At 39.2% G+C, this 21,247-nt stretch overlaps 1 protein-coding gene across 2 annotated transcripts in view; it reads left to right on the top strand.

The window, feature by feature from the left end:
- The window catches only part of DERA (deoxyribose-phosphate aldolase), a 118,983-nt gene extending 100,472 nt beyond the window's left edge, over positions 1–18,511 (top strand). For both annotated transcript variants that reach the window (XM_019961494.2, XM_070790019.1), the window contains exons 7-9: positions 10,145–10,257; positions 14,802–14,951; positions 17,825–18,511. In XM_019961494.2, the coding sequence (XP_019817053.2) occupies positions 10,145–10,257; positions 14,802–14,951; positions 17,825–17,881 (320 nt within the window). In that variant the 3' untranslated portion in view covers positions 17,882–18,511. The remainder of the gene's footprint in view (positions 1–10,144; positions 10,258–14,801; positions 14,952–17,824) is intronic.
- Positions 18,512–21,247: the final 2,736 nt, after the last annotated feature.

Raw genomic sequence — 21,247 nt, 5'->3', positions numbered from 1 at the left:
CCTTTTCCAGTCCTGTGGCCACTGCTGAGTTTTCCAAATTTGCTGGCATATTGAGTGCAGCACTTTCACAGCATCATCTTTCAGGATTGGAATTGCTCAACTGGAATTCCGTCACCTCCACTAGCTTTGTTCGTAGTGATGCTTTCTAAGGCCCACTTGACTTCACATTCCAGGATGTCTGGCTGTAGGTCAGTGATCACACCATCGTGATTATCTTGGTCGTGAAGATCTTTTTTGTACAGTTCTTCTGTGTATTCTTGCCATCTCTTCTTAATATCTTCTGCTTCTGTTAGGTCCATACCATTTCTGTCCTTTATCGAGCCATCTTTGCATGAAACGTTCCTTTGGTACCTCTGATTTTCTTGAAGAAATCCCTAGTCTTTCCCATTCTGTTTTCCTCTATTTCTTTGCATTGATCGCTGAAGAAGTCTTTCTTATCTCTTCTTGCTATTCTTTGGAACTCTGCATTCAGATGTTTATATCTTTCGTTTTCTCCTTTGCTTTTCGCTTCTCTTCTTTTCACAGCTATTTGTAAGGCCTCCCCAGACAGCCATTTTGCTTTTTTGCATTTCTTTTCCATGGGGATGGTCTTGATCCCTGTCTCCTATACAATGTCACGAACCTCATTCCATAGTTCATCAGGCACTCTATGTATCAGATCTAGACCCTTAAATCTATTTCTCACTTCCACTGTATAATCATAAGGGATTTGATTTAGGTCATACCTGAATGGTCTAGTGGTTTTCCCTACTTTCTTCAATTTAAGTCTGAATTTGGCAATAAGGAGTTCATGGTCTGAGCCACAGTCAGCTCCTGGTCTTGTTTTTGCTGACTGTATAGAGCTTCTCCATCTTTGGCTGCAAAGAACATAATCAATCTGATTTTGGTGTTGACCATCTGGTGATGTCCATGTATAGAGTCTTCTCTTGTGTTGTTGGAAGAGGGTGTTTGTTATGACCAGTGCATTTTCTTGGCAAAACTCTATTAGTCTTTGCCCTGCTTCATTCCATATTCCAAGGCCAAATTTGCCTGTTACTCCAGGTGTTTCTTGACTTCCTACTTTTGCATTCCATCCCCTATAATGAAAAGGACATCTTTTTTAGGTGTTAGTTCTAAAAGGTCTTGTAGGTCTTCATAGAACCATTCAACTTCAGCTTCTTCAGCGTTACTGTTTGGGGCATAGACTTGGATTACTGTGGTATTGAATGGTTTGCCTTGGAAACGAACAGAGATCATTCTGTCGTTTTTGAGATTGCATCCAGGTACTGCATTTCAGACTCTTTTGTTGACCATGATGGCCACTGCATTTCTTCTGAGGGATTCCTGCCTGCAGTAGTAGATATAACGGTCATCTGAGTTAAATTCACCCATTCCAGTCCATTTCAGTTCGCTGATTCCTAGAATGTCGACATTCACTCTTGCCATCTCTTGTTTGACCACTTCCAATTTGCCTTGATTCATGGACCTGACATTCCAGGTTCCTATGCAATATTGCTCTTTACAATATCGGACCTTGCTTCTATCACCAGTCACATCCACAGCTGGGTATTCTTTTTGCTTTGGCTCCATCCCTTCATTCTTTCTGGAGTTATTTCTGCACTGATCTCCAGTAGCATATTGGGCATCTACTGACCTGGGGGGTTTCTCTTTCAGTGTCCTATCATTTTGCCTTTTCATACTGTTCATGGGGTTCTCAAGGCAAGAATACTGAAGTGGTTTGCCATTCCCTTCTCCAGTGGACCACATTCTGTCAGATCTCTCCACCATGACCCGCCCATCTTGGGTTGCACCATGGGCATGGCTTAGTTTCATTGTGTTAGACAAGGCTGTGGTCCTAGTATTATTAGATTGACTAGTTTTCTGTGAGTATTGTTTCAGTGTGTTTGCCCTCTGATGCCCTCTGGCAACACCTACCATCTTACTCGGGTTTCTCTTACCTTGGGCGTGGGGTATCTCTTCACGGCTGCTCCAGCAAAGCGCAGCCATTGCTCCTTACCTTGGACGAGGGGTGTCTCCTCACCACCGCCCTTCCTGACCTCCAAAGTGGGATAGCTCCTCTTCCCTATAAGAAATGTTAAAAATATTATTCTGGGAGTAGGAAATTATGTAAGTCAGAAACTCTGATTTACATTGAAAAAGAAAGAACATCAGAGAAAAAATAAGTGAAGGACAAAAATAAATTATTTTCTTTCTCAATTGATCTAAAAGATAACTGTTTAAAGTCGTGACAGTGATAGTATATTGGGTGATTATACCATTCAGTTCAGTTCAGTTGCTCAGTTGTGTCCAGCTCTTTGCGACCCCTTGGACTGCAGCACACCAGGCCTCCCTGTCCATCACCTACTCCTGGAGCTTACTCAAACTCATATCCATTGAGTCAGTGATGCCATCTAACCTTCTCATCCTCCGTTGTCCCCTTCTCCTCTCAACTTCAATCTTTGCCAGCATCAGGGTCTTTTCAAATGAGTCAGCTCTTCGCATCAGGTAGCCAAAATATTGGAGTTTCAGCTTCAACATCAGTCCTTCCAATGAACACTCAGGAGTGATCTCCTTTGGGATGGACTAGTTGGATCTCCTTGCAGTCCAAGGGACTCTCAAGATGGGACTTCTCCAATACCACAGTTAAGAAGGATCGATTCTTTGGCACTCAGCTTTCTTTGTAGTCCAACTCTCATATCCATACATGACTACTGGAAAAACCATAGCCTGACTAGACAGACCTTTGATGGCAAAGTAATGTCTCTGCTTTTGAATATGCTGTCTAGGTTGTACCATAGGTATAAATGAAAATGAACTACACCAGTGTTATAGGGGATAGGAGGGAAAAATTAGGAATACTTCGTTCAAAAATAACTGCAGTACTTATAGCAATATATAATGTTATTTGGAGGTAGATTTAGATTACTTAAAAATGTGTATTGAAAGCTACAGGGCAACCACTAAAAAACATACAAAAGAAGTATAATTGATATGCTGAGAGGTGATAAAATGGAATCATATAAAATGTTCAGTTAAAGCCAGAGAAGGTAGGAAGAAGTGTAACAATAAAAATACAACACATAGAAAAGTTATAATTAATTATAAAAATAAGACCCTACTGTATGTTGTTTGTAAGGAATCCACTTTAAATATAAAGACTTTGAAGGTTCAAACTAAAAGCTTGGAGGGACATATACCATGCTAACCTCAGAATAAGGGGTATTAATTTCAGACAAAAACTTCAGAAAAAGGAACATTTTTAGGGATAAGTAAGGACATTGAATAAAAATAAAGGGGTCATTTCTCAAAGAAGACCTCCTGAACAATCCTAAACACATATACATCTAAAAACAGAGTATCAAAATCTGAGGCAAAATCTGGTAGAACTGAAAAGAGAAATAGACAAATCTATTATTATAACTGTACTTCATGACCTGTCTTTTAGTAGTGGATAGCTCAAGCAAGCAGAAGTATCAGCTAGGATGTAATTGACCTGAATAGCCGTATTAATCAAGTTGACATTTATAGAAAACTATCCAATAGCAGCAGAATACATATTTTCAAGTTCACATGGAACGCTCACCAAGAAAGGACACATCCTGGTTCTTAAAGCACACTTAAATGAATTTAAAAGAATAAACAATAGAAAGTATGTTCTTGGACTACAGTGAAACTAAATTAGACATCAATAGAAGAAAGACAGCTGAGAATTTCCCAAATAGTTGAAAATTAAGGTACTTCTAAATAACATTTGGTTCAAGACATTCTCAAAGGAAGTTTTTGAAATTTCTTTTTAATTAAATGAAAGTTAAAGTACAACTCATCAAAATTTGTAAAGTGTTGCAAAAGCAGAGCTTAGAAGGAAATTTTTAACTGCATGTGTTAGAGAGAAGAATGATCAAAAATCAATAATCTCAGCTTCTACCTTAGGACATACAAAGAGAAAGAACAACAATTTAAGCCTAAGGCAAGCAGAACAACAGAAATAAAATTTAGAACAGAAATGAAATTGAAAACAAAAACAATATAGAAAATTTGAAAATCCCAAAAGCTGGTACTTTGAAAATATCAATCAAATTGATAAAACTCTAGTTAGAATAACCAAGAATCAAAGAGAGAATGCTAATATCAGAAACAAGAGATCATTACTATTCCTATCATCATTAAAAAAAATAATAAAAGAATAGTATGAAGAACTCTTTGCCACAGTTTGATAATACAGATGGCTTAGATCAATTTCTTGAAAGATATAAATAACCAAAACTCACACTGAGAGAAATAGTCTGAATAGACCTATGGCTATTAATGATGTCATTTTAATTTTATTTTATAAAATATTTTAATGATAGTATATAGTAACAAATTTGCTTCTTTAATAATATAATATTTGATAATTTAATAATAATATATTTGATACTTTAATAAATTATTGAATAAATATTAAGCAAATTATTAAAGAAAATGTTTAAAACCTTCCAAAAAGGAAAGCACTAGCTTTTGATGGTTTAACTGATGAGTTGTACAAAACATTTAAGGAAGAAAATAATACTAGTTCTCCACAATCTCTTCTAGAAAGTAAAAGAGAGAGCACTCACTCTATAAGACTATCATTACCCAAATATCAGTTATGAGAAAGGAAAGCAATAGATGAATATTAACATCACTCATGAACATAGATGTGAAAGTTGTCCACAACGTAGTAGCAAAAATGAGTCCAATATATAAAAAGAATAATATACCACAGCCAACTGGGATTTACTCCAGGTGTGCAAGACTGATTCAATGTAATATAATCTACCATATGAATAAGCTAAAAAAGAAAAAAAAGTGTGCTAATATCAATTGGTACAATTAAAACATTTGATATATTCCAACACCTAATCCTAAGAAAATCTCTCAGCAAATTAGGAATAGAGAGGAACCCCCTCAGCTTGATAAAACATATCTACAAACAAACTTCAGCTAATATGCTGAGAAACTGGATGCTTTTTCCTTAAGACCCTTCTAAGAACAGGGATGGGTGTTCTTTCTCAGCATTCCTACTCAACATCTTACTGTAAGTCCTAGTTGGTGCAATAAGGCAAGAAAAGGAAAATCAATGTATAAAGATTGGAAAGTGTGGTAGGCTGATAAAGGCTCCCCAAAATAGATTTACATCCTCATCCCCAGAACCTGTGAACATTACCTTTTTTTTGGTGGGGAGAGCCTTTGCAGATGTGTTTAAATTAAGGATTTTGAAATAACATTACTATTCCGGCTTATCCAAGTGGGCTCAAAATGTCATCCTATATACTCTGGGTTGGGAAGATCCCCTGTAGTAGAAAATGGCAACCTACTCCAGTATTCTTGCCTGGAAAATTCCACAGACAGAAGAGCCTGCTGGGCTATGGACCACAGGGTTGCAGAGAGCCAGACACAACTGAGCACTCATGCACACGCATGCCCTTATAAGCGAAAGGCAAAGTAGTATTAAGCTTACCTACAGAAGGGAAGGTAATATGCAGATGGACACAGAGCTTGGAGTAATGCAGGCAAGGAATGCTGGAAGCTATAAGAAGTCAAAGAGGCAAGGAAGATGTTCTCTTGAGAGCCTCCACAGGGAAGACAGCCCTGCTGACTCCTTGATTTTGGACTTCTGGCCTCCATAACATTGAGAATAAATTTTGGTTGCTTTGAGCCACCTAGTTTGTTATAATTTGTTATAACAATCACAAGAAATTAATACAAGAAGAAAGGTATAAAAACTGTCTCTCTGTGTAGATGACATGACTGTTTATGGAGAAAATCCCTCCAAAACAACAGAAGCTACTAAGTGAGTTTACCAAGGTTGCATGATATAAGTTTAATATACAAAGGTCTGTTTCTTTCCTATTTACTGTAATGGACAATTAGAATTTGAAATTTAAGAAAAACTGATTACAATAGTAACCCATAATTGAAATAGGTGTAATCTAATCTAACAACATATGCCCATGATTATATGCATACTTGTTAGATTGCCAAAAATTGACACCAATCACTCATGAAGATACAGAGCAACAGGAACTCTTATTCATTATTGTTGGGAATGAAAAATGGTATAACTACTTTGCAGGAAAATTTGGCAGTTTTTTCCAAGGCTAAATATGGTCTTACTGTAAAATCTAGCAATTACTCTCGTTATTTACTCAACTGATTTGAAAATTGCTTATGTGCACACAAAGACCTGTATATGAATGTTTATAGCAACTTTACTCATAATTGCCAAAAGTGAAAACAACTAAGATATCCTTGGATAGATGAATGGATAAACAAATGGTGGAACAACCATGCAATAGAATACTATTCATCAATAAAAAGAAGTGAACTATGAAGCCAGAATCTACAACAATAGGAAGTGATTATTAATATGTACCCTTGATAGCCTCTCTTCTGCGATGAAGAATTTAGATGATATCCAATACTGGTTTTTTAAAAATAATTTTATTTATTTATTTTTGGCTCTGCTGGGTCTTCGTTGCTATGCATGCTTTTCTCTAGTTGCAGAGAGTGCGGGGCTGCTCTTTATTGTAGTTTTTGGGCGTCTCATTGCAGTGGCTTCATAGGCTCTAGGGCGTGCAGAGGAGAAGGCACTCCACTCCAGTGTTCTTGCCTGGAGAATCCCAGGGACGGTGGAGCCTGGTGGGCTGCTGTCTATGGGGTCGCACAGAGTCGGACACGACTGAAGCGACTTAGCAGCAGCAGGGCGTGCAGGCTTCAGTAGTTGCAGTTCCTGGGCTTGAGAGCACAGTCTCAATAATTGTGATGCCTGGGCTTAGTTGCTCCTCAGCATGTGAGATCTTCCTGAAACAGGTATTGAACCTGTGTCTCCTGCACTAGCAGGTGGATTCTTAACCACTGAGCCACCAGGGAAGCCTTGTATCCAATATGGTACCCAAAGCCTTCTAGTGAATCAGAAGACACTGACACCTATTAGGAAAACACATCTTGGTATCAGTGTGAATCTTTGCTGATGTTCTTTTACATGTATTTTCTGGCTTTCATTTCTTTTCTCTGCTTGTTATTTCTGATATTGTAGGGGCCAGGTATTGGTTCTCTAGTCCCATTCATTCATTCATCCATCTATTCATTCATCCATCAACTTAGTACATGCCTACTTCAGGGCCTTTGCACTTGCCGTTTCCTTCCTTGTGATGCTCTTTTCAAAGATTCCTTTCATCTGTCTCTGGATTTCACTCATCAGAAATACTTTTATGATGACTGTTTAATTACAGCTGTCTCTCCCCACCTCCATCACTTTCTTGTTCATTACATTGCATTACTTTTCTTCATCGAACTTACCTCCACCTGGCCTTCATTCATTCATTCAGTCAGTTCAGTCACTCAGTCATGTCCGACTCTTTGCAACCCCATGGACTGCAGCACGCCAGGCCTCCCTGTCCATCACCAACTCCCGGAGTTTACTCAGACTCTTGTCCATTGAGTCAGTGATGCCATCCAACTGTCTCATGCTCTGTCGTCCCCTTCTCCTGCCTTCAATCTTTCCCAGGATCAGGGTCTTTTCAAATGAGTCAGTTCTTCGCATCAGGTGGCCTTCATTATGTGTTTATTTATTTATTGTCTTTTTCTTCTCGAGAATCTAGTCACAAGGGCAGGAACTTTGTGTACCTGTCTGTTCCCAGCAGGTAGGACAGAATGCAGCCCATAATAAGCTCCCAGTAAATACTTCTTGATTAATGCGGGCATGAAAGGCGCATCTCCATTTCTTCCAGTGGGCCTTCAGGTCCAACGGAAAGAAAGTTTCTGATGACCTGATTGGGTAGATCAGAATTCTCATAGTTCTTACACAGATTGCAGCCCTACCTAGGTCCCTGCTCCATTTTGGTTTGTATAACATTGATAATTTTCAGAATCCTTTCATAGAGACTGTCTCTTTTGATTACTTTTATAACACTATGAGGCAAGTAAGGATTTCCAGACATATTTTATAAATGAGAAAGGTGAGGTGATGGAATTTGCAAGGTAAATGTCAGCCAGAGCTAGAAACCAGATTTCCTGACTTCTGGCTTATCAAGTGATTACACGGGATTTATGCTGCATCTCCACCTGCTCCTTGAATGTACGCTTTTGAGGGAAAGAGCTTGAATGATTTGTGTTTATATTTTCTGCTGTGCCTTTCATATTGTACTTACTCAGGGTGTGTCGATTTGAACTTCTCTATCCACAGAGTCTTCCTGGAAGTGTCTTGTTCCCTTGAAACTAGAGGGGGAAGTTTTGACCACTTCTTTCTTCTACTTCTTTTGACCACTTGATGGACCTTGGGAGAATCTCAGAGATTAGTAGATTACAAATGATTTCACAGATTCCGTGGGCGTGGGCCATAAATTGCCCAGGAATCATCTGGGAATCTAATTTCTATTCAGATTATAATTTAATTGGTTCAGTGTAGGATCCGAAGGTCTGTGTTTTTAACAAGCTCTCTGGTAGTGACTGTGATGCTGAGCTGTGGTCCACAGAACAGTTTGAGGGTAGATTACCACATGGAGGATGGACCGTGTGTCTGACTGTGTGACCCTCATTAAGTTTTTTGGAGGCACTGTAGCAAATGGGTTAAATTCTATTGCTTTCGTTAGAATTCTTCCTCCCTCACTTACTGTTTGACCTCAAGCAAGTTACTTTCCTTTCAGTTCAGTTCAGTCGCTCAGTTGTGTCCAACTCTGTGACCCCATGGACTGCAGCATGCCAGACCTCCCTGTCCGTCACCAATTCCCAAAGATTACTCAAACTCATGTCCACTGAATCAGTGATGCCATCCAACCATCTCATCCTCTGTTGTCCCCTTCTCCTCCCGCCTTCAATCTTTCCCAGCATCAGTTCTTTGCATCAGGTGGCTAGAGTATTGGAATTTCAGCTTCAGCTTCAGTCCTTCCAATGAATATTCAGAACTGATTTCCTTTAGGATGGACTGATTGGATCTCCTTGCAGTCCAAGGGACTCTCAAGAGTCTTCTGCAACACCACAGATCAAAAGCATCAGTTCTTTGGCGCTCAGCTTTCTTTATAGTCCAACTCTCACATCCATACATAACTACTGGAAAAACCATAGCCTTGACTAGATGGACCTTTGTTGGCAAAGTCATGTCTCTGCTTTTTAATATGCTGTCTAGGTTGGTCGTAACTTTTCTTCCAAGGAGTAAGCGTCTTTTAATTTCATGGCTGTAGTCACCATTTCCTCCTTAAAAATAGGGATCATATTAGTACTTAATGCATACAGTTATTGTGAGGATTGAGTCAATACTTGTAAATCACTAGAATAGTGCATAGTACCCAGTGACTCTTAACTATTACTCTCCTTTCTTTGTCTCCTTGTGCTATTTTGTTAAATTACATCATTAGGTTGAAGATATGTTTGAAAGACAGGAAGTTGTTTAAAATATTTGCAAGTTGAAAATATGTGGTGTCTTTCTTGAAAGTCACAGTCTAGTTGGAAGACAGCTTTTGTTAAGAAACAATGCAGCAGACATCAGCTAGTGATGATTCTCCTTGTATTGTCACATCTGTACTGTGCACTTTCTACCGCACATAAGAAGATGAGGGGAAAATGAGTAAGCCCTCCAGTTTTGTAGTAGTGTGATGCTAAGCATAGGGCAAAAAATTGTTTCTATTTCTCTCAGTTTTCCATTAAATAAACCAACTTGGTTTTAGTTGATGATATGGAAATGTAGACACAAGAGCCCCAGGGGTCTGGAAGAATCCATTTGATGCCTAATTTAATTAATTTTATAGTAAGAGGAACTTGGGAGACTCAGAAGACATGGGTTAGATCCCTGGGTCAGGAAGATCTCCTGGAGCAGGAAATGGCAACCCACTCCAGTATTCTTGCCTGGAGAAACGCATGGACAGAGAAGCCTGGTGGGCTATGGTCCATGGGGTCACAAAGAGTCAGACGTGACTTAGCGACTGAGCATACACACAAAGTAGGAGGAAAAAAATATATGGACAGAATGACTTTAAAGAGAGATTTGGTTTTAGTTTTTCAAATAATTGATGAAAAATAAATTCCTCAGGGGAAAAAAAGGTACATGACTTGCTCCTTCCACTGACTCAAAAGTGAAAAAAAAATTAAGTGTTTTAATTAATAAATTTAAAAAATTGATATGGAGTTTTTTTTCCTCTTTTTTTTTTAGGATCAGATTTTATTAAGACCTCTACGGGAAAAGAAACAGTAAATGCTACCTTTCCAGTAGCTATAGTTATGCTTCGGGCCATTAGAGATTTCTTCTGGAAAACTGGAAACAAGGTATTTTATTGCCTGCAAATCTTTCTTCCTTCTGAGTAAAGATGATGTTATTTATAATACTAGTCACAGCCACTATAGTGTCTTTATATGCAGATGCTGTGAATGCATTCCCTTTATTAAGATAAATGTTTAATTTACCTTTCATGACAAAAGAATACATTCACGGGGAAAGAATGTGTGATTCATAGAAAAGTGAGGGTGAGTGAGGGAGTTGGTAGGTGTGATCAAGATGTAAACTCACTTTACATCCTTTTATTAACCGAAGACAATGTTATCACTGACAGGAGATTCCTAAATGGGTTCTTTAACGAACTAATTCTGCCACAACACAGAGGCTTTCTGCTAAGGCGTTGGCCGGCGAAAACAGGTTAATGCAGAAATTAAACTTCCTTGAGGAATGGAAAGAATTGCAGAGTAACATTTATTGAATGATAAGCTGTGGTGGCGATATGAAAAGTATGCAATATAATGGGAAATAATCTTTTCCTGTCATTATTGAAGGACACACATAAATTGGTTTTTCTGTTGGGAAACCCCCGGTCCAGAAAAACTTATTACTTTTAATAATATGAGGTGAAGAGAAAATTCTCGAGGAGATGAACTTATTAAACAAAATAATGAAATGCTGTGAAACAGCAGGGAAAAGGTAGCTAGACGTTATATAGCTCTTGAATTAAATATCCATTTTTGCGTTTTATGGCAGTCAGATGTGCTCTTTGGAAGACTGTTAAGCTGAGGAGGGTATATGCTCGCTTTTGTCAGCTTTTCGAAAAATAATACATATTTTTTGAAACATATGAATTTAAAAGGAAAAAATGCGTATGAGGTGTTTTTTTTTAAAAATGAGTTTGGATTTTCCTTTTCACTTCAAGTTGCTTGTTTAGCTGCAAATTATCTCAAAGGATTACTTTTTTTTTTTTACATCATGGGAGAGAAAGGTAATTTTTTTTTTTAAATGAGACTTTGCCTTCACGAAAGGCATCTTTTAAAACCAATCTCTTGATGTCTGCTGAATAGAAACCAAAAAAAGAACTTTAATCCTTTGCCAGCTGGGATGTGATGACTTTATATGTGACTGTATTTCAGTTTATTTTGGAATCGGAGACCTTTCTTAGAAAGTACCTAGGTTTAAGGGGAGATGAACTCCTTCCAGAATTTTTCCTTCAGAATACCTTTATATCTTAAAAGTGTACAAATAGGATAAATATCTACTGTGACCGACATAGGAAAGTTGACTTAACTTGAGTAACCTCTACTTGGTAGCCTTTTTGCAATGATCCGAATTTAAAAACAATTTTTTTTTTTTAAAGAAAGGCTGTAAATATGAGAACTCTAGCTTCGGGACCCTCAAATGAGATCACCACCATTCACTAGACCTGGGGTAACTCTCAGCCAAAAAACATTCCAACAGATGCAAAGTTGTTTTTTTTTTTTAAGAATTTTTTGATGTGGGCCATTTTTAAAAAGTCTGTATTGAATTTGTTGCAATATTGCTTCTGTTTTGTTTTGATTTTTTTTGGCTGTGAGGCATATGGAATCTTAGCTCCCTCACCAGGGATTGAACCCTCAGCTCCTACATCAAAAGGCAAAATCTTAACCACTGGACTGCCAGGGATGTACTGATGTGAAGTTTTTTATACTTCAAATGCCTGGGCCCTCACCCCTGGCAGCCCTGGGTCAGGGACAGTCCTCAGGCATCTCTACGTTCATAAACTCTGTGATGGTGTTTAGTTACTCAGGTGATCTGACTCTTTGCAACCCCATGGACTGTATCCCACCAGGCTCCTCTGTCTGTGGGATTTCCCAGGCAAGAATACTGAAGTGGGGTGCCATTTCCTTTTCCAGGTGATCTTCCTGGTCCAGAGATTGAACCCGTGTCTCCTGCACTGGCAGGTGGATTTTTTACCATCGAGCTACACAGAGAAGCCCTCGTATGCTCCACAGTTGGGGCTAAAATTCTCCACTGGGCACCCAGTCCTGTATTGTTTTTAACAAGCATTCATTGACTCACTCATTGAGCCATTATCTTAAAAGTGAACACGTCCCTTCCTGAAAGAACACTTACACAAGAATTTTTCAATAAAAATTTTACCTGTTCAATGATCTAGATCAGGGTAGAAAGGGAGGAACAGTTTGCTGTCTCTCATGATTTTCTTTTTAACTCTATTGCCCCTTTCCTTAGCTGATAAAAGTTCATCCTGGTTTTACTGAGAAGCAGGTAGAAGTCAGTTCATATTCATCTGGATCACATTTGACTTCACAAAGAAAGGACCCATGTGTGTAGCTGCAAATCAGGGGCATTTTCTCCTAGTGTTGAAAAGTGTTGCCAAGCTGTCCAGGCAGCCCTTAGACGTGAAGCTTCCACATCATTGATTTAAGGGCTGTTTTAAAATGTAATAGGTTGCCTTCCAGACCATGATTAGTGTCACTCTTGAGATGCAGAGATTTGATATTTTATAACTGATTTCATTGCAGATTTATGTTTTCCATATTCTCTCCCTTAAAAAAAGACAGGATAAACTTACGCTAGAAACTCTGTTTCAAAGCATTGCCAAATAGACTTGCTGATACAACAGAATTATATAGAAAAATCTGTGTGCAGTACTGTCTAATTGACAGAAAATGCTCCTATGATTAACATGTATGCTAATATCAGCTCACTGATTTTTTTTTTCTTTTTTGCCTTATCTCAATAAATAGCTTCCCTCCACTTACCTCTCCCACCCTCACCTCCCCTTACTCTTACAAGGTCACCTGGGCTCCAGAGTGATAGGCAGATGTAGTTAGAATCTCTGTGTGGCTGTTGCTTAGCTGTGTGACATGTGACTGAGGCAGGGAAACTTAGGGGACTTCTGCCAATGTTCCCGTGAGGACTGACGAGGTCTGAACTAAACCAGTGGAACCGGTTTAGAACAGTTGAGAGGAAAGTGGGTGTGTGTATGGAGAGTTGAGAGGAAAGCGTTTGTGTGTATGGAGAGTTGAGAGGAAAGCGTGTGTGTGTATGGAGAGGGATTCAGAGGGTGGGCTTGGTGAGACTTGACTGTTGGTCGTTGGATGTGGTGTGGTGAGGAAAATCGGGGAGGCCGGTTTAGCTAGAAGTTTCTAGCTTGGGTTTATTGACCTGAAGCAAGTAGACTGCCAGCTATTTCTCCAGCAAAGATGGATTTACTGGGGATCAGTGAACATGGCGAGCCACATGCAACTCCCTGCAGGGCAAGGGAAGAAGAATGCTTGAGAGGAAAAGGATGATGGGAGGTATAGTAAAGAAGGAGTCTGGGACTATTCACAGACTGAGTCCTTACCAGGAAAGAAGAGTCTCTCTTCTTCCTGTTATCCGGGAGTAAGCGCCTGCAACTCTATTAAATTGAGGTTTCCTTTTCTTTCTTTTTAAAAAAAATTTATTTGGCTGCATTAGGTCTTAGTCTCAGCATAGGGCAACTTTCCTTGTGGCGAATGGGCTCAGTAGTTGCAGAAACGCAGGATGTGGGGTCTTAGGATGAGGGATCAAAACCATGTCCCCTGATTTAGAGGGCAGACTTTTAATGACAGGACCACCAGGGAAGTCCCTAATTGAGGTTTCTGTTTATTCATTTTTTTTATAGGCTGATAATGGACCATATACTTATTGTGTCCCTTCTCTGGCATTCTGTTAGCAACAACCACCCCTCTGACATTCCCCCTCACTGGTGCTCCCCAGCAGAGCAGCCAAACTCTTGAGTGGTCAAATGTGTGAGCTTCAGTCCTTGGGCTTTGGGTATTTACTCTATCGGATAGTCAACTTCTTAGAAGAGTATTTCTAGAAAAGCAGGTTTTACTGTATATAGGACACATCTATCCTGTTCTAATGGACTCAGGGACATCATTTGTAAACATCAGATACTGGCTGAATTGCACTATTGGTGGTCACCTGCAGAGACTGCTGAAGTATGAAGGGCCCCTACACTGTCTTTCTCTCCTGTGCTTATTTAGCTGTTTGGCTGTTTTATGCAGCTCGGTCTACTGACAACTTAAAAGTCCCTGTAGTTAAGTTGATTAAAATAACTGTCACCTGTCCTTGGTGGTTCCGTGGTTTGGTTAGTACAGCCTCACTGATTCTTCTCATTTTAAACCCATGAATGTATCTTTTGCAGCTCAGATTGAAGGGCCAAAAGGTGTACATTCCCCTGGCCTCCTGATAGAAATGGAGAATGAACGGGCTCTTGTGTTATGTTTTCCTGTTTATTGACACCTCTCTTGTTTATCCCAGGTTCACAGCTACAGTCTAGATGGTTAAGGCTTATGACTTTCCAGCAAGTGAAATGTTAATGAGGGTTATTAACTCTCATTAGTGTCTCCTTGGAAGCAGTGACATTCTTCCCATTAATCTTGGAAAAGTCATTTTGTCCTGTGAATGGGCTTGAGTCAGTGCTCTGAGTGCTGGGGGAAGTGAAATAGGCTTTAGAAAAGAGAGAGAGGATGGAGACCCAGTATTAATGCAAGACCAGTTTTTAAAGCAACACAGTAACAATACTAAGCATTGTTCTCTTTCCCTTGTCCTCTTTCAGGTAGGCTTTAAACCGGCCGGAGGCATCCGCAGTGCGAAGGACTCCCTTGTGTGGCTCTCTCTCATAAAGGAGGAGCTGGGAGACGAGTGGATGAAGCCTGAACTCTTTCGAATAGGTGCCAGCACTCTACTTGCCGACATTGAGAGGCAGGTGAGGAGCAGCAGCCCGCTGTCCTTGGAACACCTGACAAATATTTTTAAGAAAGAAATAAAAAGTCACTTGTTTAAAGAGGACTTACAGATGGACAATGCACAAATGGAAAGGTGCTCAACATCACTAATCATTAGAGAAATGAGATCAAAGCTACAGCGAGGTATCTTGTCACACTGGTCAGAATCAGTTCAGTTCAGTTCAGTCGTTCAGTTGTGTCCGACTTCTTGCGATCCCATGGACTGCAGCCCGCCAGGCCTCTCTGTCTGTCACCAACTCCCAGAGTTTACTCAAACTCCTGTCCATAGAGTTGGTGGTGCCATCCAACCATCTCATCCTCTATCGTCCCCTTCTCCTCCCGCCTTCAGTCTTTCCCAGCATCAGGATCTTTTCAAATGAGTCAGTTCTTTGCATCAGGTGGCCAAAGTATTGGAGTTTCAGCTTCAACATCAGTCCTTCCAATGAATATTCAATACTGATTTCCTTTAGGATGGACTGGTTGGATCTCCTTGCAGTCCAAGGGACTCTCAAGAGTCTTTTCCAACACCACAGATCAAAAGCATCAGTTCATTGGCTCTCATCTTTCTTTATAGTCCAACTCTCATATCTATACATGACTACTGGAAAAACCATAACTTTGACTAGATGGACCTTTGTTGGCAAAGTAATGTCTCTAATATGCTATCTAGATTGGTCATAACTTTCCTTCCAAGGAGTAAGCGTCTTTTAATTTCATGGCTGCAGTCACTATTTGCAGTGATTTTGGAGCCCAGAAAAATAAAGTCTGCCACTGTTTCCACTGTTTCCCCATATATTTGCCATGAAGTGATGGGACCAGATGTTATTATCTTAGTTTTCTGAATGTTGAGCTTTTAAGCCAACTTTTTCACTCTCCTCTTTCACTTTCATCAAGAGGCTTTTTAGTTCTTCTTCACTTTCTGCTATAAGGGTGGTGTCATTTGCGTATATGAGGTTATTGATATTTCTCCCAGCAATCTTGATTCTAGCTTGTGTTTCTTCCAGTCCAGCGTTTCTCATGATGTACTCTGCATTTAAGTTAAATAAGCAGGATGACAGTATACAGCCTTGACATACTCCTTTTCCTATTTGGAACCAGTCTGTTGTTCCATGTCCAGTTCTAACTGTTGCTTCCTGACCTGCATACAGATTTCTCAAGAGGCAGATCAGGTGGTCTGGTATTCCCATCTCTTTCAGAATTTTTCACAATTTATAGTGATCCACACAGTCAAAGGCTTTGGCATAGTCAATAAAGCAGAAATAGATGTTTTTCTGGAACTCTCTTGCTTTTTTAGTGATCCAGCAGATGTTGGCAATTTGATCTCTGGTTCCTCTGCCTTTTCTAAAACCAATTTGAACATCTGGAAGTTCACGATTCATGTATTGCTGAAGCCTGGCTTCGAGAATTTTGAGCATTACTTTACTGGCGTGTGGGAAGAGTGCAATTGTGCGGTAGTTTGAGCATTCTTTGGCATTGCCTTTCTTTGGGACTGGAATGAAAAGTGACCTTTTCCAGTCCTGTGGCCACTGCTGCGTTTTCCAAATGTGCTGGCATATTGAATGCAGCGCTTTGACAGCATCATCTTTTAGGATTTGAAATAGTTTAACTGGAATTCCATCACCTCCACTAGCTTTGTTCAATGTGATGCTTCTTAAGGCCCACTTGACTTCACATTCCAGGATATCTGGCTCTAGGTGAGTGATCACACCATTGTGATTATCTGGGTCATGAAGATCTTTTTTGTATAGTTCTTCTGTGTATTCTTGCCATTATCAAAAGTGGCCATCATCAAAAAATCTACAAATAAATGCTGGAGAGGGTGTGGAGTAAAGGGAACCCTGCTACACTGTTGGAGGGAATGTAAATTTGTATAGCCGCTGTGGAAAACACTGTGGAGGTTCCTTAAAAAAAGTGAAAATAGAGCTACCATATTGTCTAACAATCCCAGTCCTGGGCATTATATCCAGAGAAAACACTAATTTAAAAACATACGTGCACACTGATGTTCATAGCAGCCCTATTTACAGTAGCCAGGTCATGGAAGTAACCTAAATGTCCATTGACAGAGGAATGGACAAAGAAGACATGTGTGTGTGTGTGTGTGTGTGTGTGTATTTAATATGCAATAGAATCTTACTCAGCCATTAAAAAAGCATGAAATAATGCTATTTGAAGCAATGTGGATCTACTGGGAAATTATTATACTTGGTGAAGTAGGTCAGATAGAGAAGGACAAATATTTTATGAAATCACTTATATGTGGAATCTAAGAAAATAGTATAAATGAACCTATTTACAAAACAGAAATAGTCTTACAACTTAGAAAACAAACTTTTTAGTTTCTAAAGGGGAAAGGGGAGGGGGAGGAGGGGGTAACGTACAAGTTTGAGATTAACAGATACAAACTACTATCCATGAAATGGATTAGAAACTAGGATTTACTGTATAGCACAGGGAACTGTATTCAATATCTTGTAATAACCTATAATGGAAAATAATCTGAAGAAGAATATATTTGTGTGTGTGTGTATATATATATATATGTCACTTTGCTGTATGCCTGAAGCTAACACACCATTGTAGGTCAACTTCAATTTTTCTCTTTTAAAAAGGCATTTATTGGACTGTGAGAACAAAGAGATGAAAACTCAGTTCATTGACCTCATCATACCCCACCTGCCTTCTTCCAAGCAAACTTCCACCTAAAGTAAAGTTGGAAGGAGATTCTGCTGAAGTACATAACAGTGGGGCTTCATAATGAAATATTAACTAAAATCATTATGTAATAGTGTCATTATTAATTGATATGAATAGGAATATAATAACTGATGACTAAACTCTGCTTTCCCTACAGATTTACCATCACGTGACTGGAAGATACGCAGCCTACCATGACCTCCCCATGTCTTAGATCATCAACAAATTCCAAAAACGTCCTTTGCAACAATGTGTAAAAATTATCTATGTGATTGCTAAAATTATTTAATGAAAAAATGGGGGAATAGATAACTTCCCCCCTGCCCTTAAAATTTCCATTGAATTTTGCTTAAAGAATGAATGGAAAAAAACCAACTAATCTACACATGGTCCCCATTTCAGGCATATCTGAAATGATCTGAATTACTATATCTCCAGGGTTAATTTTGCAAAGGTTTTCTCTTAAAGAACTCTGAGTAAAATGTTAATGATAGCTTTGATAATGTTAAATTCTAAGGGAGCAAATATTGACTTGCCCAAGAACCACTATGTGGCAAAAGAAAATGAAGCACCCCGAACTTCCCTTGCTCTTCCAAACTACTTCAGGACTAATTTCCTAATCACTCAGCACGAATTTCCTGCCATGATAATTTGTCTTTAATTTTCACAACAGAAATGCTCTTTTACTAATTGTTTTGCTAATGAAATATCTGTCATTTTATATGAAACTATGGATATCATTGAATATTTTTAATGAAAACATTCCTATCGTTTATTAAAAAAACTTTAAATTGTAGTAATACGTAGGGAAAAGTTAATCTATTAAACTTAAAAAGAGATTTTATCCATGACTTTCTAAGTCTCTCTAGTACAGTCCTTGTGTCTTTGTCTAGATAGAGCACCTGTGTACATTATTAACAAGTACCACTTACGTCTTATACTCTGAAACTTTTTCCTGGGAGAGTGAACAGGAAAGAAACAGCAGACCCTAACATAGTACTTAGTATGTGTGAAGCTCTTTATGTATATCAATTTACTTTAGCCTTTATTTAATCTCTTGGTATAGTAAGGTTAATATAGTAAGGTTTTGAATCCTCACAACAGTCAGTATTGATGCTATCATCCTTTTATGCAGATTAGGGACTGAGGAACAGAGAGCTTAAGCAACTTGCCAAAGGTCACAGAGCTCAGAATTAGCAGAGGCAGGAATCAATCCCAGGGAGACAGTATGGCTCCTGAGTCTGTGCTGTCACCGCAGGTACGTAAAACTGTCCCCCGGCACTCAGAGACGCATAGCCAGAGCCCCCAGTCAGCTGTGGGAAACAGTAATCTGTTTTGGGGGCTACTGGTTCATTTACTCATTGTCTCTCTCAGCGCCCCTCCTCCCACCTTTGTAGAAATTAAGTTTTCTTAAATGGTGATTTTCATGGAGAGCATCTTTTTTTCCTCCCTAAACAAGTCTCCAGCTACTCATAAGTGGAGAACACTGGACTGGGAATCGGTTTTGGTTTTGTCTTTTCATTTGCTGAATTCTAAGCCCACCTCTTCCTCTTTCTAGCTTTGTGACCTTAGTCCTGTCTGTTCACATGCCTGAGCCTCAGTTTCTTCATCTGTAAGGTTAAAGGAGTTGGTGCAGGTGATACCAAGATTTGTTCAGACCTCAAATTATATTACCCTAAAGATAATGATAACAGGTCTAAAATAATGGTTTATGGCTATAAAGAGAAAACACTTCTGTAGCAACTTAAATTAGAATTTGCCTCTCAGAAGTCAATTAGGCACGTCACTCAAAGCACTTCTCCAACTGTGAATGACCTGATGAAAAATTAGAGTGGAGAAGAAATTCTGCTTTCCCCCACAGCTTGGCAGAGAGCAAACTTTTGACTTATGCCTCTGGATGTGGTCAGTGGCTCTGAATACCATTTCTACCATCATAACATGCTGGTCCACATGCCCACCAGCACAATGGCCAGTCACCTTTGGAGAAGAAACTTTGCAGAAAAATAATTACATTCCCTCACCTTTGAAGCTATTCCAATTTCACAGGGGTTTTTGTTTTCCTCCCATTAAACCCAGCTGGTCATTTCAGTTGATCAAGTGAACAGACATCATTATCTTCAATTCTAATTTATATGAGGCATCCACTGAAATTGACCTCTGCGGACAATTATAGATTCACATAGGAAATTAAGACTGGTGAGTCTCTCAAACTTATTAGAGGCTGATGAGCATGCCCTGATCTAAAGGTAAGTAATCATTTATTTGGGAGGACAATTTATTCTAGGGACTGTCAGCCCCTTCGTCAGGAATGTCTGCCCCTTACCTGGCTCTTGAAATCAAATGTACCACAGATGACTTCAATAGGAAAACACTAGTAAATGTGGATTGCCATGAAAACATAAGAGGAAGAGATCATTTCTGAGGCGACCGTGATTTACTGCACGCAGATTTGTGTACTTCGGGACACAGGGAGCAGATGCTTTATACAATCAGAAGATGAGTCACTGTGTTCTGTATTTAAAGCTTGTAAGTTAATGAAAGCAACTCCTACCCCACCCTTACCCCTTCCTCTGTAAAAATTGTTGCAGTGGTTCAAGAAAGCAGAATTTAAGCCTGAAAGATATTTTTAAACAAACAACCCATCATATCACTTAGGGGCTTAAGAAGACTTTAGAGAATATCTAGTTCTATGTTTTCAAAAACTCCAAGTGGGAAAGTCAGTATTACAAGTTGATGTAGAAAATCAGAACTGAGCCCAGAACCTATTAATAGATCTACCTCACGCCATGAGATACTTTACAAGGTGTAGCCAGGGCTTTGGAATGAAATGTGTCTTACTTGTTCATACACTCTGCCATACCAAATGATTATGTTTGTCCTCATGTGAGTGTCAGACTTGTGAAAGATTCACATTTGTCTCTAGTCATCTAAATGGTGTTGTAGAGAAGACCAACTCTCTAAATCTAAACCAAGTGATAGTGTGGTTATTTTTCTCTTTAAAAATATTTTGACATGGACCATTTTAAAGTCTTCATTGAATTTGCTACCGTGTTGCTTCTGTTTTGTGTTTTAGTTTTTTGTCTGTGAAGCACGTGGAGTCTTAGCCTCCCAACCAGGTATCGAACCCACATCCCCTGCATTGGAAAGTGAAATCTTTAACCACTGGACCACCAGGGAAGTCCCTAGTGTGGCTTGTTTAATCTGTTAGACTTTCAGAATTTTGAGTGATCTCAAGAATTGGTGTTTTTTTTAAAAAAAAGAATGTTGAACATCGCTTTATTTTTGTTTGTTTTGCTTTTAAGAAAAAAAGAGGGGGCACTTGTTTAGCTTCTAGCTTGTCTGCAGATGAAGAGAAAATGACAGTGTAATCACAAAACAGATTTGTAATTATAGTATCTTTGCCTCATTCTGGAGTATTTTAGCACTAATGGGAAATTTAGGTAAATTAGTTTGCATGAACTGTAGCTTCTAAGGAGACTCGTGCAAAAGCAGAAACCGTTACAAATCTATCTGGGAGGCCATCATGACAGTGACACAATGGGTGTCCCTGTCCTGACTGAGCAGAACAGTTGCCGTGTCA

The sequence above is a fragment of the Bos indicus genome, chromosome 5 (genome assembly GCF_029378745.1).
Source record: "Bos indicus isolate NIAB-ARS_2022 breed Sahiwal x Tharparkar chromosome 5, NIAB-ARS_B.indTharparkar_mat_pri_1.0, whole genome shotgun sequence".
NCBI lineage: Eukaryota > Metazoa > Chordata > Mammalia > Artiodactyla > Bovidae > Bos > Bos indicus.
This window is presented reverse-complemented; position numbering and strand designations above follow the sequence as displayed.